This window comes from Crocodylus siamensis, chromosome 3, assembly GCF_052110815.1.
Source record: "Crocodylus siamensis isolate JL-2025a chromosome 3, ASM5211081v1, whole genome shotgun sequence".
In the NCBI taxonomy this organism is placed as follows: Eukaryota; Metazoa; Chordata; order Crocodylia; family Crocodylidae; genus Crocodylus; species Crocodylus siamensis.
Genome location: NC_143397.1, coordinates 174,012,038 through 174,031,341, shown reverse-complemented (window position 1 = coordinate 174,031,341; position 19,304 = coordinate 174,012,038). Strand labels below are relative to the sequence as shown.

Sequence of the window (19,304 nt, the reverse complement as noted above, 5' to 3'; positions counted from 1 at the left end):
ATTAATTAATGTATACTTTTGACTGAGAATAGTCATAGCTGTAACTGATACAATGGCACTATAATCTTAAATATGGGTCAGCAGTGCAGTAGGGCTGTCTTTCTATGTATGACAGCATAATGTTATAGGACTGCAATCTATCTGAGAAGTCTCAAAAGATTTAAGGGCTGATAAATCCCTGGGTGACATACTGACTCCACTGCAGTCAATGGGAATCTTCCCACTGTTTTCAATCATGCCAAAATTTCACCCACTAAATTTTTAATGCCTTAAAAATCCAGTGCTCAATATCATCTAAAACCCTAAGCATCTTGCAACAAAAAGGGGGGACTCTTTACCTTTCCAACAAATAAGGGGTCCCTTTGATAGTACACCTTGGGAGCTTCTTACTAGATAGTACTTTAAGTGCTTCTGCTTCTTTGGCTGAGTGGTTAGTTTCAGATTTATGTGGTTGGAAAACTCTGTGAAGTACCGAAATCCTCTTTCTCCACAGCCTATACAATTCCCAGAAAACCCTACAAAAAAGATGAGAAAAGATATACAGAAGAGAATAACAACATAAATAAATAAGTAAATAAATAAATACATAAAATGACATATAACACGGACAGGAAATTAGTCTGTTTTAGCCTTGCCTGTATATTTTATTTCTACTGATTAGCTACCCCCCCATCCATATATCCATCTACTGCAGACCTTTCACTTAGCACACAAATGGCTGGAAGACAGACAAGCAATGAAGACAGACTTTTGACATGCCTGATTTGTCTGAAAATTCCATCTCCCTCCAGCTATTACTAATCTAGGGCCAAATGCTACCCCAGTGTTCTGCACTGCAAATTGTACACAGGAGTAGACCTTCAGAGGGAAAGAACGTACAACGGAGAGCTATGAAGACTCTGAAATTGGTAACACAAAGATACTCAAATCCCATCCATGTCACTAACTTTCTTCTTGATCCTCAACACGTGTCAAATGGACCTGCTTTCTTTCCTATGACTGTGGCTGATGCAAAGTATTCTATGGGAAGTTGGTGCTGCTTAAGAGAGCATAAAAATCAAGTATATTCCCTATGACTGCCTTTGGCTATCTTGTAGAAACTTGCCAAGTGAGAGCAGAGGGGTAAGCAATGTCTGTCCAATGGGGTTTTCAGAAGAAAGAAGCAAGACTTTCCCCCTTAAGGCCCTGAAAAGACCCTAATACTTTATACAAAATCTTTAGGTTCTACTGAGATTGAAATTAAAAGCTTTTAAAATCTAAAAATCTTTGCAAACAACAGAATTAGGAATAAAGACAAAAGCCAGACAGAGAACCACCTTACTGCAAAGTTGTCAAAACAATTTAATGGAGAGGGCTGAAATTACATTGAATTAGAATCTATGGGAAAGGGCTGCATTTTCGAGCTATATAATCCATAGCAGAATCCCACCAATGTCAGTGGGAACTGTACACAAAAGCAGAAGGTACATTGTCCCTGAAGGAAGGGACAGAGAAAGCTAGTGGCTTGTTCCTAAATGTATGAAATTTCTTTTCTCCATGTAAAGCGTATGTTGTCTGAAGGAATCCAAATTGTTCTGACATTTTCTTATCATTTGCCAGTCCAACAATGTTTGAGTCACTGGCAAAACTTATCAGCAGGGATTTTATATATCTTTATCCAGATTACCATTTAAGGTTTTGAAACAACACTGAGTCTAAGTAGGATCCCATTAGGAACATCTTCTTTGATTACCCATTTTGATATCTATGAGTGAACTAGGTTTGTATCTATTTAATAATGTACTACTATGATAAAATGGCATTTCTTAAAATGAGAATGTCATAGCTCTCTATTGTCAATATTTTTCAGAAATCTACATCAGCAGTCACCTTCATCAACCAAATTTGCAATTGTTAAACAATGACATATTAAGATTTTCTCTGGTCCTTTGAAACTTCCTAAGAATTCTATGATACCTTTAAAAAAACAAACAAAGCCAACATCAGTGGTTCATAAGACCCCCAAAATAGTTCTTTAAAAAAAACCCTTCTGGCTATAATTTATCTAGTCTTCCAGATATTTAAATATTTAGATCATTACCAGAGCAGAAATTGTTGGACTCACCACTAACTAAGAGATGAGAGGAAGATTAAGGCTAAGTTTTGAAGGGCTTTACAAGAGAAGACAGTTTATATTAAGGTAGTTAAAAAGGGAGAACTGAAGATCAGAGGAATGAAACAACTGGAGGAGGGGCAGGAAAATAATGTAGCTGGAACAATAAGCTAAGTGGGCAGTCTTTGCAAGAGTGTTTTGAATGGGGAACAGTATGACAGCTGTCAAGGACAAAACAGAGCAGAGTGCAAGACTTACGTCAGATTATTGATGGACTAAACCAGAATTTTAGCTATATCTAAATAAAGGTGCTTAGGCTTTATTGACATTTCTTGTTTGTTACAAAGTATACCTGAATGCATTCTAGGCAGCACAGTAACTAGAGACAGAAAGGAGAGGATCCAAGACAGATACTGAGGATGCCAAAAAAAAAAAAAAGCCTTAAATTACTTTTACTGGTTTGTTTACACACCAACCATGAGGCAAAGTAAGAAATCCAGTTGCACAGATGATTGTCTCCAATTACTAAGAAACATTAATACATCAATTTAACGGCACTGCTTATACAGAAAGTTATCAAATAAATTCTTTTTACTTATTCAGAGTTTTGAGGGCAGAACATAGAAACAGAGCTGGCCTTAGGGAAATGGTGCCCTGGGGGACCTTGTATTTTGGTGGCCCTGCCCCTCCCCAAGTCAGCAGCACTGCTGTAGGCAGAAGCAGGCAGGGAGGGGTACAGGGCACAGTCTGGCAGGGAGGCGGAGTGGCATGGTATGCTGGACAGGTGGGTAGGCAGAAACCACTGCTGCCACCCACACTGCCTGTCTCAGCTCCTCCTGAGCAACAGCTGGAGGTAGGGGGCAGGCTGGGCTGGACACTGCTCCTCCTGCTTGGGGAGGCAACTGGCTGGGGCAAAGGTAGATTGCTGCTGTGAGCACAGGCTGCTCACGTGTGTATGTGTGTGCCTGTGATGCACACCTGACCATGGTGCCCCGGGTGATCACCCATGTTGCCCACCCTGAAGGGTGGCTCCACATATAAATTATTTAGACACTGAAGATTAGCTGCATATGGATACTTCTCAGTCATTCAATGTATAGCAGAAGCAGCTTTAGAATTAAAAACATATTATGCTTCACATTTAGGGCCCAAAGGCTTACTTAACATGCTGAGTCTCATTCACTTCAAATGCAATAAATTGTAGGACCAGGGTCTTATTTTAAAAGGGCTTTTGAAGCGTAGCTGTAGATTTAATGCAAGAAATACTGACTTCCTTCAATGCACCATTAGTCAAAATTAATTTGCCAAACTGATATAGTATGATGTTGAGCCAAACTTTAAATTATACATTTTTTTACAAGAGGAGTAATGAAAGCCATTTACCTAAAAGTGCATTTTTTCCATGATCATCTGGCAAAAACCGCTTGTCAACAGCACACACTAGAATGTGCTCAGGAAGATTTGGAGACTTGGCTCCTACCAACAGGAAGCCTGCTGGGATATCAATTTGTTCCATACACAGGGATACTAACCGCAAATCCTTGCCTGCCTGACAAAAACCTAAAAAGGAAAGACACATGATGAAACTTTATAAGGTTTGTGTTCATTATACAAAATAATTAAGAAAAATACTTACTGTTTTGAGATTATATCTACTTTTTAAAAAACAGACATTTAAGAAAAAAAGTAAATTCTGGACATGTTTCATTATCCTACTTGTTTGAGGTCTAATCTAAGTCAACAGAAAGATTCATACAGGCCTCCAAGGAACTGGGATGAGGCCCACAACAAGGGGCTCAGATCTGCTAGCCGAGAGAATATAAATAACGTATTTGGCAGGGCACCTGAAATGCTTCAAAATGAAGATTAACAAAACTATGAAGAAATCACATGGCTAAAAAATAGATAAATTTTCACTGTTCATGCCCAGTTTTAATAGCACAACTCAGAAGAAGTTGTAACACACTCAAAATTACAAGAAAGCCCCATGGTAAGTGAAACTGATTTAGTATTTCCTTTCCCCCTATACAATGTATATCATTTCAACCCAAATTTAAAGATATTGAGAATTCATAACAACAGAGTCCTTAATTTATTATCAATAATTTTCTTTATCTCAATCTTTATATTGCAAAGTTTTCAAATGAGATTCTCTATCTTGGTATCTTGTACCATGTTGACCATATTATTGGTACTAAACAAAATATATTAACTATAAGAAAAGAGGTAGGCATAAATCCAGTGCAATAAAAAATGCTTCAAAATCAATTTTGAAACTTTCCCTTAACATAGCTGGGTTTTCTTCATTAAAGGTATGAGAAAGGTTTCAATAATACATTATTCAAAAAAGAGTTTGGGTATTTTTTCACCTTTTATTTTCCATATATATTCCATCTAGGTATGGATTTGGTCTATATTACTATATTTTATGCTGGTGCTTATCTGATCTGCTCCATTTATTGAAGTTTATAATTTGACTGAATACATTTCATATTAAGGGAAAGACCAAGCTAAAATGTGTGTTTTTCAGGAGAGTCTGAGCTTTTCTCTTGTGCTTTTTCAACAAAGTTTGTTTAGTTGTTATCTCTTACTTAAAGGTATTTTTCAGAATTAAAAATTTGCTTATTTTACACTTTCAAGTAATGGGGACTGTTTAGGTTTTCACTTTATTCATTTTTTCATATATTATAGGGAATCTAAGATAGCCAAGGTTTTGGTTGTCAGAATAATTTTCAGCACTGTTTCAATATGACTTATCTCTACAATGAGTAAATAGCAGAAAATCATGTTGGAAGCTGAAACTTCATAAGCACAACAACTCCTCATGTTCCAAACACCAATTCAAGTGAAGCGAGGTCCAAAGAAGTTGAAAATTTTGGACACAACTGTAAGTGACCCAACAACTCATACTGAAACCATGCTGGGCAAAATGTGGCCCACAGGGCCCCTAAAAAGTTTAGAAAATTAATATTTATCTGCCCCTGGCTGTCTGTCGTGTAGCCCTTGATGGCTTGCCAAAACTCAGTAAGTGGTGCTCCGCCCAAAATAATTGCCCACCCTGGCTGTATACAGAATAAAGCCACACCAGTAGTTTTGATGATAGAAGGATTGAATAGGACATCTTAAGCACTAGTAGGAGCCTCTGCAGGTGGAAGGAGTAGTGAAAAACTGGTCACAACATTCAGGCAGTAATATTTTGAACACACATTAATGTTTCACGAGGCAACGATTACTTAGGCTGATATATTTTACTGGACAAACTGCATGGTTGCAATAGAGTTAAGACAAGTTTTTGAATGCAAGAACATGGTGCTTTAATAATCCACACTGAAACCAGCCTGATACCACAGATACCACCCTATTAGGCAAACGGTTTATCTGAAATTTCATGTTTCCCGCTATCTGTATAAAGACAACTGTACTGTATAAATGCCACACACGCACTATCATAATACATCTAACTATGTAAATATGACTTTTAGTATTTACACAAGAAAACAGTAGCTGGGAAGCAGCTATTCCTTTCTGCTTAGATATTCAAATCATAAGTAACGTGATAAACTGCAAACCATACTTAAGGATCTGTCCCAATATGTCTGCTACGTAACTATTAACTGTTCTCTTAACAGTTCTCCTGGGGTTTTGGGGTTTTTGTTGTTGTTGATGTTACTAAAAATAAGAGGGCCTACAACACAAAACAAAGGAGATTTCAACACAAGATCTGAACAAAAATTAAAGAATAAAATCCTGCAAAAACAGAACTGAAGCAAAAAATACACCCTTAACTCACCATTAGCCCAGTAAAGGACAAGACTTGAACTGGCAGCAACTGGTTGCAGCAAGGACAGAATCTTGCCTATTTTCCAACTACTTTCCTAAGTTCCAACTACTATTTAAAACTAAACCAGAAGATCCCATACAAGGGTCATTTCTTTAGAAACAAACAGTTCATTTGGATAGGAGCAGGGTAGTCATTTTCCCCCCCTTATTTTTCCCTTCATTATTTTTTTCTATTATTTAACCACAAATTCAGAATACTGCTTTTTAGTATGATTTTGTGTTGATAAGTAAATATTAACTACAGGTATATCCATTTAAACATCAGTAAAGGAAGATGAGGTGAAATAAGACCTTTGTCTTGTAATTGCATACAAGAAAACCTCATTAAATGCAATGTCTATTATTAAACTACAGTCAACAGTAATTGGTAATGGAAACCAAGTATAAAGTTGATTAAATCCAGCCAATACTGAGCATGAGAATAAAACACATAGTCTACATGGGACAAATATACTGATGGGAACCTACCACAAGAATAGGTTAGTGCAGCCCATCTGAATAAGTTGCATAATAGTGCCCATTGAGCTTAATCTCCCCTTAAGCACTGACACTTTTTCAAGTCATGGTGGGCTACATTGAATACATCCTCTTCACTCCCACAGCTGAGCTGCACCTTAGTGTCCCATTTCCAATGATTCCTATTTCTTCACCAGTCTTAAATGTCTGGCAAACACCAACAAACGGGGCCCCAAACAGTTCACCCAGTATCCCTCTCTCACCTCCTCTCTCAGCCTGTTGCATATTAGTGTGGCCCAACTCTCCATGAAGCAGAGCCAAACCAGGTTGCCCTATACCTCATCTGCATATGTATTTTTAGAAAATCCCAGGACTCGTAACAAAAACATCCAGTTTCAGTCATGGGGGGTGGCTAATTAGCACATGGATCCTTTGTTTCTTGGTGGGGGAGGGAGTATTCTGGAGTACACATACACACTAAGCAGTGTTGAGCTATGGGGTCACCATGGCTTGAAATGCTTCCGACTCTGCTGGGGCCCAACCCAATGTACGATATGGTAAATCATAAGCCTTTTGGCTTTGGATTAATATCATACATCATTTGTACTGAAAATAAGTAGGTATAAAAGTGCTACTTAAAAGTGTGTTTTTGGAGTATCTATGCTAAAACTTGCAGCAGTTTCAAAAGAGGCCAAATGTATCCATTCTGTATGAATTAAGGCGATGGGTACCTATAGTAATTTGCCTAAATGGTAACTTACATTTATTTCAAGGTCAGTGCTTTCAAATTTATCCATCACTTCCATGTGCTCAGGAACAGCAGGGTCTGACAGTGAGGATGAGGGGAAGGGAGGGAATGCAGGGTGATGGGGAGGAGGGGGGTAAAGGGGCCAGGGGCTTCCTGACCCCCACATTTATTTTCTGTGCTGTAGCAATGGGAGATGGACAAATTCAAGAAAAACGTGCAATAATTAAATTCCATACTTGGAAAATGATAACAAATTTATAAATCTTCCCTATATAGAATCTAATTATTGGTGGGGTATTCAAGTAAATACAGTAGTCACTTTAAAAGGGAGAATATGTTGCTCAGAAGCATACAGCAGCTGATACAATCTAACTTCTATCTATAGGATCCTAGAGCAATACAAGTTAACTAAACTATCTTATCTTTACCCCTGAATTTAGCAGGGTTAAAGGTGGAACAGTTTTGCTATACTTGTATCCTACAGAATCATGCTGACTTAACAGTTATACCATAACAGCTTGTATCAGTATTGTCTATAGTAATACTATTGTTAGGTCCGTCTGTATTCTAAGAGACACATTTTCAGAGTCTGACTTCTATCTCAGCGTGTACAATTTGTGCACATATTTTCTATATTCTTTTTTAATTAGCATGGGAGTTTGTACTTGAAAAAACTTCTGAGTTGTCACCTTCCCTTCCCCCAAAAAACTACACTGTATTAAATCTTTATAAAACATAAATGAGAAAGAATACTGCTTAGCTGGTTTAAAAAATCCTAAATAATAATTTGTGAAATGCTAAGAGCAATGGAAAAGAAGATGAATGAATGGCTTTGGCAGACACTATCTGCATTTCTTTGGGAAAAAAAATTCAAATTTTTTTTTCTTTAAAGAAGCAATTTGCATTCTCCAATCATCTCTTAATTTCAATGAAAGCAGATGTGTTTGGCCAAATAAAATGTTTTGTCTGTACAGCTGTGGAAATACAAAAGTGCTGAAATCTTTTGAAAACAATGATTATTTCCCCCCCTTTCTTAACACTAATAAACAGCAACCTCAGCATGGGGTATATACATCTTTTTGTACTCCAGTAAAATAGGTATTTGCATAAGAAATTAGCTTCCACAACTTGCATGTGAATTGCAGCTTGCTGTTGCTGCTACTGTAACTTCACAGCAACTGATCAGGTGCTAAATACCTGCTTACCTAATTGCCTCTGAAATTTCTTTAGCTTCCTTTCAGCTCTCAGGTAAACTGACAATTCACTGTTTTGAGTTTCATACACCTTGCCTACAATGCTGCTCCACAAATTAGAAAAGGCTTGCTTTAAAGATATGGCAAACAAAAGTTAAGAATGCTTTACTGTATCACCTTGAACATTTGAGGTCACTATGCAAAGAGCCATCAATATTTTTTGCAACGTTATTTCTATATATATGTTTAAAAACTGATTATTAAAAGTTCACTTAGAGCTGACACTTCTGCAGAAGAAAATAAATTATACTTACCACTAAAATGCTTTATTTTTGCACACAAAATTATTATGTGGGCTAACTGCACATGTGGTTACCCACTGTGCATAAACCTGTTGGTTGCTGTTGGCTAATCAACAAAAATAAAAGTCCACCACTAATGTCAACTAATGAAGGGTGGCCAATCAAAAATGGGACTTATGACAGATGAGCTTTTTCTTCATGATTGATCAATATAAACTAAGTCCATGTACAGTTTTTCAGTTTATACCAAGAAAATCACCATTCTCTCAGTAGAAACCAAAAATATACAAACATTCAAGCTTTTCTTACCAGAGAACAAATGGATGCTCCTGGACAAAATTAACTCAACTACAACAAGGTAGAAATCATTCCTGGGCAAGTTTCTGGGGACCAAGAGGAGTGGAACCAAGGGAAAGGCTCCTTTGCCTCCTGGAGACCAGGGCCACCTTGATCTACAGAAAGCTTGGGTGGCAGCTGCTTCTGCTCCTCCCATGGATCAGGAGGTGGGGAGGAAGCTGCTCCCTGACTGCTTTGCATTCCAGAGTTCCCAGTCTGAAAATCAGGCAAGAGTTTTGCTTCACTGCACCTTCTGCACAGCTGCCTGGCACGAGTTGCTGAGCACAGAAAATAGCACAGCCCCTTGACTGCTTCTCACACCAGGAGTTCTCCTTAACCGGAGCACCTGAGCGGTCTCCACTGACTTAAACTTCTAGTTGGTTTAATTTTTTTTTAATATTTTCTCAATATTACTTACCTATGTAAGCAACTGCTGTTAGCTACTCCAGGGATGTCATGCAATGGAAAAAACAAGGTTGGGTGCTCTATTTGATCATACTTGGGAGTATAGGTAGGTGCCACCAATTCAATCTTTTATTAAGATATGGCCTTCAGAATGAGCCTGTTTGCAAGCCCATCCACTTACAGCACAAATAAATATATTACACACAAACTAAAACTATATTGACAAACTGTCTTTAAACTTCTTCTCGCTCCTTTTCTAACAGTCCAACTATAGAAACCATCCCCATTTTAATCAGCACAGCAAAGAAAAACCTGGTAACTAGATCGGATTTGCAACCACAAAATCATTAAATTTGAGTTCAGTCAGACGAAAGTCAAGTGAGTCCAAGAATCAAGAGCCCTCCATTGAGACTATGCTTCTCTCCACTTCCCTTAGACAGTCATATCTAAGAACTTGTCATCTCCAGCCCCTCAGTTTTATAATTAAAAGTAAGATGCAGGCAGTTTCTTTGAAGGTAACAAGAACCCAAAATCTGAAATGATTTGTAGGTTAAAACAAACATGCAGAAATACACACACACACACACCCATACAACCCCCCCCCACCACACAGAAAGAAAGTGAACCTGAAACTAGCACAAATGAAAAAAAAAGCACAGATCCATGTGTGAAATCTGTTATGTTCAATGTGCAGGCATACCACAGATGTTTCTATTGTACTTAGTTCTGTAGTATCTAGACATCTACCTGCACTACTTGAATTTCTGATGCCTTCAAGTATAGCCCCAGATACAATTGTGTAATCCACACTGAAGGTCACAATGTTATAATTTATAGATCAAAGGAAAGATAGTATTTTTTAAACCAGGAAAGATGGAAAGGATCACTCTTGACAACTGTTGTTGTCTGGACAACAAGAAACCATCAGGGATAATAAGAACACAGCAACACTGGACACAGGACTTGAAGGGACCTCCCCAGTCATTAAATACACTCCAATGTGACGATATGATGATATAATCTTTTTTTTTTTTTTTTTTAAAGGGATTCTTGTGCCAACACTGTCCTTTAGCCTAAATAACTCTTCTCCCTCCTTAATGTAGCCCTCCCTCTTTCACACACCCCCTGTCTTTGTTTCAGTAGGCAACACCTATATGCTCTGATAAGATAGGCTCTCTATTAACCTTATCAGTCAACTAGGCTTTTTCTGTACCACTTCAAGTTTGAATTCATTTTTCCTGACCATGAGTAATCAGAGCTGTACACAGCATTTAGATTAGATATTGCCAGTTCATGGTACAATGGAATTAATACTCTCCTATCTTTCTTGTAAACACCTCATTTGACACATCTCAGAATGATATTTACCTTTTTTGAGATCATATCTCTTTGATGGTTCACTGATTGACTAATATACCAGGTCTCTCTGCTGCTATGCCCTTTCCAACTAAGAAGACTCCACCTTCCAGCAGAAATTCTTATTAGTTACCATATATGTGGTCCTGCACTCTGTACTATTAAACTGCTATAACTCCTGTCCTCAAAAGCCATCCTCTTCTTCCAACATGATATTCTGATCATTTTCTTTACTGGTAACTCCCAACTTTGTATCATTCAGAAATCTCATTAGATTCAAAATCCAATTAATTTCATTAGCAGACCCCTATTTTTGTGCCAATGGCCTTAGTTAAAATATTAAATGAGATTAGTTTCTTTACTGAAGAACTAATTGAGAAACTCCATTAGCAACATCCCTCTGCACAATTATTTTTCTTTCTGCTTAACCTATTGTTCTCTTTTTAGCTAGTTCCTTTAGCTATGTTATAGTTCTTGCACTAAAATCTACAGTCCCCAGTACATTTCCATGTAAATTTTATATTAGATTAACCCTATATCCTTTAGTGAACTGATTTTCTAGACAAGGAAAATATCAAGTTAGTTTGACAGCGTCTACTTTTGCTATACCCGTGTTGCCTTTTTGCCCCATTTTCCTCCATGTTTCTCCTTCCAAATTTGTTTCTAAAATCTTGTATAGTACCAGCCATGTAGTTGCCTGGATGACTGTTTCCCCTTTCTTCAATATAGATATTATACTTACTCTTCCCCAATCAGAAGGTACCGCATCTGATTGGACACATTCATTATAATCCTTGCCACTGAACTTGCAATTTCAGGTGTTAGTTCCTTCAGCAATATGAGATGGAGATTATCCGATGTCATTTTAAGTTTTGTTTATACCTCCAATGTACATTTTTTTCTAAGTGCTTATTCCCATTAGCCATCCTGCCTTTATTCCCATAGTCAACTTCATCATCCTCACTGGAAACTAAAGCAATGTATTCATTTAATATTTGGGTCAAATCTAGATCCAACAGATTGCCTACATTAAGCAATTTTGTAATTAAAAGGCTGGTACATTCCATATCTGGGAGGGAGAGGGAAACTCACTTCCATGATCTCTTTTGCCTGTTTGTAACAGCTTGTCAATATCATTTTATGTCTTTAAATGAACTTCTACCAATTAGTTCCCATTCAAGTCCTAACCTTGGCCAATTACTAAGTAATAGAAGCAAGCACACCAATGATACTGGAGCACAGAACTAAATTCCAGAATCACATTGATGATATTTCACCAAAGTTTCACATCTCCATACTGAATTGGAAGCTAAAAGACTAAGACTTGGTAAGAACCCCAGTGAGTAAACCCTATGAGTAGGCCCTGCTAAGTTCTCTTAGAAAGAAGAACAAAGCTACTATACCTGTTCCTGCCAAGATCCATAGATATGGTAAATGGTATTTATACGGCTACAGATCCAAGTGAATTAACATAGACAACAGGTTTCAATCTGCTGTTGTGAGGCAAAAGGCAGAGTCGTTTTTCACCTCATAGAGCAACTAAATTAGAACTGCATAAGCTTTCACAAACAGTGATAGCATCCAGTGAAGTAAGTTGCTTACGAACGCTTATGCATCTGATTCAGTTAGTTCGTAAGGTTCAAATCTACCTTACCTTCTGCCTGACTTCGGACTAACACGGCTACCTATCCTTATTATGAGAACATCAACCAGTAAGTCAGTGTCCATGCAATTCCTGTATTAAGATCTATCCCTAAGTAGTTCTAAAAAACCAAAAACAAACTCAGAAAACAGAAGAAAATATAAAAACTACATAACAGACTCCCAATAACCTTCCCTAGTTTCTAAGAAGAGACAGTTGCTCCCTTCCCTTCTTACAATTTGATGATAGGTTTCTAATCTTCTAAAAGACAAAAATGCCCATCTAACCCAGACTAAGAGGGGCAAAAGCAAAAATCAATATTTACCACCAATTACCATGGAAATTTTAGGGCACAATGGGGAATAAATGCTGGCAATATTGTTTACATATGCAAAGTACTTGCTGGTAAATATTGACTTTTTAATGGCAATCACTGCAAGAGGCCAACAACCCAGCAGAAATCTGATGTTAAAGTCATTTATTAAAATAGAAATGCCATATAAGAGCTATTATTAATATTTTCTTTTAGGGATTTATAGATCTGTAGGCTATACTCATAATGTGAGCCCACAGTTTAATTCTCATTCTAACAGCTGTTTCCCTAACACACTTCCTTCCTACCTTTTATATTCAAATCACTTTCTCCATTCTATACACTGCTCTGTGCACATGGTCTCACACTATCTGATGAAGTGAGATCCCATTCACAAAAGCTTATATCTATTTCTAACTCAATTAGTCTACAAATTGCAAATCTACCCTGCCTTTTAGTGTCAAACTCCTGCTTTACAGCTTACATTTAAAAGTTTGTATTGTCAACGTTTGTGTTTAACAATCATTTATGGATAGGCTGTGAACCTGTTACAGTACTGAACTGACAATTATCCACATAATTTGGTTGAACTCATTCCCACTACTTTTGTGAGCATATGCAATAGACTGCGATCATCTTTAAGGAGCTAATAATGGGCCATAAGGAACCTCAATCAATGTTCACAAACAACAATTCTCTTTTTTCCTCTATAATATAACCCTCTTCCCCTTATTCAATTGTTTCCCAAAGTTTTTTAACTGAATTTTTAGAAGGATTACAGTTCATTGAAGATTAGGAATGACAATTTCAGATTTACATTAAAAAAAAAAATCAAGAAAAGTTGAAATAAAGAACAAACACATTTTTATTTCTGTATGTTAGAGTTACTTTGAATTTTATGAATTCATGTAAGTGTTTGGGGCTGACTGCTCCATATTCTTACTCATTTTGGGAAGTCATCCTTGTGCAATTAGCCCTATTCAAGCTGGCCTTTAAAAATAGTTATAATGTTTGAAAAACTATCCAGTTAAATTGGGTTTGAAATGCAAAATAAAGTATCTTCTGGCCTAAATCTGAAAGGCAACATTTTAGTCAAAAGCCAAAAAGCATGGTCACCTTTCTAGACTCTTGAACAAGACCACTCATGTGAATAAGTACTTCCCAGTATGAGTAAAAGTTGGAAAACTGGACCCTTTATTAATAGCTCTCATGGGAACAATATACTATCAATATTCAGTATGGTAATTCAATCAGTTTTCATTGTTACTCTGAAGACTAAGCATGATACTGAGAATTCATTCAGTTCATTTTAGATACAGGGATGGAAACCAACCATCAGTAGTGCAAGACCCTTCTGGGGCAGGTTTTTGTGAATATGGGATTGGTGGACTACTTGAATCTGACATGTCTTCATCTTCCTCTTCATCTTCCATTTCATTAACAGTTTGATTATTAGAAAAATCCAGGGTTCCATTCTGCGAGTAACGATGCACCAACTCTTTGTCCAGTTCTTCCACCTTCGGTTTTACATCTGAGCAAAAATATAAAACAGAACCACCCTTGTATTAGTTCAGGTCAGAGCAATGGCAGACAAATACCACAACTCCCTTCCAAGAGGCACATAAATTAAATATGGATTTTATGTCCAAAAATGAGCTGAGCTATAATATTTTCTTTAGCAAAAAAAATGACAACTGAAATGTGCCATACTTGCATGGTTACCTTCCGGCAAGAAAGGAGGCTGATCAGGGTCCAGGTAGAGCTGTGAGAAGATTGGCCGTGGGACAACACTGCTACATCTCAGAGAGGCTTCTATAGAGTTGTGAAGAGCTTCTTCAAAGCGGGCAGATTTCAGTTGCCCTGCATATGAATTCCCCATTATCTGTTAGCAAAAAAATAGAAGAAAAAAGAGACTAGCTTAGTTTGTTAAGGGGGTGAGGAACTGCATACACAGACCCTTTATTCAAACAGGTCATTTATGAATTAATAAATATCCGGCAGGATAAACATTAGCAGTGGCATTTAGTAGTTAATGAAAAATGTAGTGAAAACAACAACATCTTGAAATAGTACTGTTTGTTCCTGTTTGTGTCTGAGTTTGGAAGCTTCTGTGTCTGCTTGTTTCAATAAGAGCTCTTACTGCAGTTAGCAGAGCTCATAAATGCTGGTTTGTTTACTATTTCTCCTAATAATATTAATCTCAACTGCTTCAAAAAATCTATCTGATATAGAATTTGTTTGAGGACAGATAAAAATATCTAAAGTGGGGATGGGAAAAATATGGGCCACAGGCCAAAACCAGCCCACCAATTAATTGCATATGGCCCATGGCAGCCCCCGCCATACTCTGCATTGGGCCAAGCCCTACCTACCCCTGCCCAAGGCAGCCCACACTGCACTCCCACATCTGTCCATCCCACACACACTGATATCCCTACCCCAGCCCTGGCCAGCATGCACAGCTTCTCAGCACAGTTGCTCCCGCTCAGGTACTGCTTGGTTCCCCCTGCCTCCAGCAGGTCCTCCTCCTCCTGCCCCTGTTGTGTTCTGAGCAGCAGGTAGTGTGGGGAAGAAGCAGTGGCCATGAGCACGCATGCCAGACACCACATGTCCAGCCAGGCATCAGGGAAGCTGCAGCCAGGGGGCTCCTGCCCCAGTATACAGGCCTCCAGCTCCAGCTCCCACATGCCTTCTAGCCACTCGGTTGCCTACAAGTGGATGTTCATCGTGCTATTGAGCTATCATGCAATTACCTCTATATACACGACTCAAAAAAAACATAAATCAGGACAAAAAATATTTTTACAATAAAATATGTTACTAGTAAATGCTTGATTTTTAATATTTTTAATCTATAATTTGTTTAAATGATTTTTTTTTGAAAGATTTTACATGTGCAGCCCTTGACAGCTAACCAAAACACAAGTGGCCCATCTGCCAAAATAACTGCCCACCCCTGATCTAAAGAGATGCAAATGCAGTTTTAGCATACTAGACATATAGTCTAGTCTTTATTTTCTTATCTCTTGGAGATTTTTTGTATATATTACGGCAGAGAACATACAACATATTGAATTCACAGATTAACTTACTTCAATAATTGTCCAAAAACATGTCCACAAGATTTTATCTAGGGCAGGATTGTCAACCTATGGTCCACAGGGCAGATCTGTCCCACAAAGGTTTGATCCAGCCCCCCAGTGGCAATCACCAGCAAGTGGAAGTGGTGGAAGGTGGCAGCATTCAGAGGTAGGAGGTAGAATTGGAGGCACACAGCCAGCAGCTCACCAGTATGGAAGCCCCCTGGAAAGTCTGCACTGCTCTATTACAGCTACAGTTTTTTATTGCCACTGAACCCTCCAATGGCAATTGGTCAACAGGAGGAGGGTGCGAGAGTGCCCACCAGGTTTTGGAAACATTGGCCCAGGGTGATATTCAGTGGCAAGCAGCAGGAAAGAAATGGCAAAGGAAGCAGCTGGATTGCAATAGTGGCCAGCAGCATTCCCTCTAAGCTGCATGGTGTGCATGGCCACACAAGTGCACCTGGTAACACGGCATGAGTGCACCTGCTCATGCCGGGCAGCTTAGAGAGAACACTGGTGGCCAGCCTTAGGGCCAAACTTCATTACTTGAGCCTGCCTGTTGTAAAACATTGAGAACCTCTGGCCTAGGGTGCTGTTATGTTAGCCAAGCAATTGGGTGCAGAGACACCTAATAATTTTGTTGGTTGCCACTGCTGAAATCTAGTAAAAATAGCTAAAAGGCGATATTATATATAAATAATATAATAGTATTATTATATTATTAATAATCATTTTCCCTTAAATGTTTCACTTTTTATACCCTGCTTCCTCAGGGTTTTGTTGCATTTCTCCTATAATATGCCAGCAGGAACTACTAAACTGATGCCTCCAGTAGCATTACATGATCTTTCAAATTTAAATGCCAAGTGACAATGAAGCCAAAGAAGATTTTAAAATGACCTGAAAACAACATGCTAAATTATAACTCTACTGTTGTATTGAGCCATTATCACATACAACACATATTGGACAGATGTAATAAAAATCTAGTATCCACCACAGAATACAAATGATTGATTTCTTGTAATATGTTATTCCAGTAAAGTTAACTTGTGGCTATGTATTGAATTGGGGGGGAAATAAGACAGGAACCAATGCAGTATATAAACTGCAATATATAAACATGACCTTAGCTCATGACTCCACCTTCCTCGTGTCTTCTAATATTATAACCTGGGAAGCAGTGTGCCAAGTGGCTAGAACACAGGACTACAATTCGGGAGACCTGGGTTCTATTCCTGGCTTAGTCATTAGGTTGCTGGGTAACATGAGGAAAGTTACCATCACCTCTCTCTAACTCAGATTCTCTGGGTATAAAAAGGGGACAATGGTACTGACCTCCTGTACAAAACCTGTTAAAAAAATCTACTGATGACATTCATTATATGAGAGCTAGAGATCATGTTTTCCATTAGCAGGGACATTAAGACAGGCAGGATGGTTAGGATGCCAGATCAGACAGACTGACTCTTGTCTTCATTCTACATGTAAGGTCCCATATATGCATATAGAAATGATCTATGCATTACAATACAGGTGTAGCAGGAGGCTGAGCTCAGACCCTGCTATGCTCGCACCTTGAGGCAAGTCTGGCCAGGGGAGACAGTCACCAAGAGTGCTGGAGCCAGGGGAAAATGCCAATTTGGCACCAGATGGGTTAAACTGCGCACACCACCAGCAGGCAGCTGGGACCAGCTCCCATAGGACTGAAGGAGTTCTGGTCCTCCTCAGAAAGGAAGTGGCCCAACTTACAAGAGCCATGGAAAGGGGAAAGCAAGGGGAGGGGAGACAAGTACCTTGTGGAAGTAGAAATGAGACAGAGAAGGGAGAAGAACTCTGGCTGTGGAAGGCTGACACTGAGACTGCAGCTGCAGAGACTTCTCCCAGCCTAGTAGGAAGGAAATCTCTTATGATAGAGAGCAAAGGGAATCCCGGTCTTTGTTGAAGGTGGACAATTAACGGGCCTGAATTGATTGCACAAGAAAGGGGGAAGTCAAGAAACTGATGGACTGTATTGTGCAAGGCAATGAAATCAATTAAAGCCTTATCAAAGCAGATAATTGATTAATTAGAGCATGGACTCTATTATACAATGTGTTAAAATTAATTAGGGGCTGATAAGAGTAAGAAAACTGATCGATTAGGGGGGCCTATTGGATTGAGAAGGACCCAAATAAACCAGGAGGGATATTTATGAGTTATTGTCCCTAAGGAGGACTCAGGTAGGATAACTGGGTCGGGAGACAGTTAAATTAATTCAGAACCTAACTGACTCGCACCTAACAAAGTGCCTGACTAGAGAAGGACCAAAAAGGTCACATCAACAGGGAAATAAATGCAGGAGACACCTTGGAGTTACCCTCATTGCTCAAAGTAAGGCATGCTAGTAGGGAGGGAAAGACTGCAGCAAGACTTGGATAGGTTACAGGGGTGGGCTAGCAAAAACAGGATGCACTTCAATACGGACAAGTGCAGGGTGCTGCACTTGGGCAGTACTAATAAGCAGCACACTTATAAGACGGGAAACTCCCTTCTTGAGAGCACAGAAGCAGAAAGGGATCTTGGAGTCATTATTGACTCCAAGATGAACATGGGCCGACAATGCGAGGTCATGGTTGGTAGGGTAACCGGTCCTTGTCGTGCATCCACAGGTGCATCTCTAGCAGGGACAAGGAGGTGATCCTCCCCCTCTACACGACACTGGTCAGGCCACAGCTGGAGTACTGCGTCCAGTTCTGTGCGCCCCACTTCAGGAGGGATGTGGACAACACTGAGAGGGTCCAGAGGAGGGCCACCTGCATGATCCAGGGACAACAGGGCAGACCCTACAATGAGAGACTGTGGGACCTGAATCTGTTCAGCCTTCACAAGAGAAGGCTGAGGGGGGACCTGGTGACCATCTATAAACTCACTGGGGGGACCAGAAGGGTTTGGGAGAGACCTTGTTTCCCCTACCACCCCTAGTAGGATGCCCTGTTCCAGATCCCTAAAGGTATCCATCCCAGTTCATGAGAATAGAGCAGATATGTTATCACATAAAGCAGGGCTGTAAACAGTGGATCTAGTGGTGTGCTTACACGGAAAGCTGGTGGCATGGTGGTAGCTGCAATAGACAGTCAGTTCCCAATCCAATGTGGTGTTCATGTGGCCACTGCAAAGGTTCACAGTTGTGTCCAAGAAATAAGTTTGCTGGGTGGAGTATTGCAGAGTCAGTTTGATGGAAAGGTGGAAGTTGTTAAAGTCCTGGTGGAATTTCTCTAGAGATTTCTTCCCATGTGTCTATAGGATTAAGATATCAGTGTACCTCAGGTATAAGGGGGATAAGAAAGCAACTACAGAGAAAGCAGGGATAATGTCAGAGCCAGGCCATGCCCTCTCACTCCCTCCCTGCATGTGGGTAGATTGGGCCTGGGCCACATGCCTTTCCTCTGTGCAGCGAGACTGAGGCCAGGCTTTCCCCCTGCCCCCTCCTTGTGACCAGGTCAGGTCTCTCAGATGGATCTGGCCTGCAGGCATACCAGGCATTGTTCATTTGGCC

At 39.3% G+C, this 19,304-nt stretch overlaps 1 protein-coding gene across 13 annotated transcripts in view; it reads right to left on the bottom strand.

Annotated features, from left to right (window-relative positions):
- Positions 1–19,304, bottom strand: part of GREB1L (GREB1 like retinoic acid receptor coactivator) — a 245,122-nt gene that overhangs the window by 95,168 nt on the left and 130,650 nt on the right. For 10 of the 13 annotated variants that reach the window (XM_090039779.1, XM_090039780.1, XM_090039777.1 and 7 more), the window contains 4 exons: positions 14,394–14,565; positions 14,017–14,214; positions 3,476–3,652; positions 339–515 (listed from right to left, as the gene is read on the bottom strand). In XM_090039779.1, coding sequence (XP_089895905.1) covers positions 339–515; positions 3,476–3,652; positions 14,017–14,214; positions 14,394–14,562 — 721 coding nt within the window. In that variant the 5' untranslated portion in view covers positions 14,563–14,565. The remainder of the gene's footprint in view (positions 1–338; positions 516–3,475; positions 3,653–14,016; positions 14,215–14,393; positions 14,566–19,304) is intronic. The other 3 variants (XM_090039785.1, XM_090039787.1, XM_090039788.1) reach the window with 1 other exon arrangement.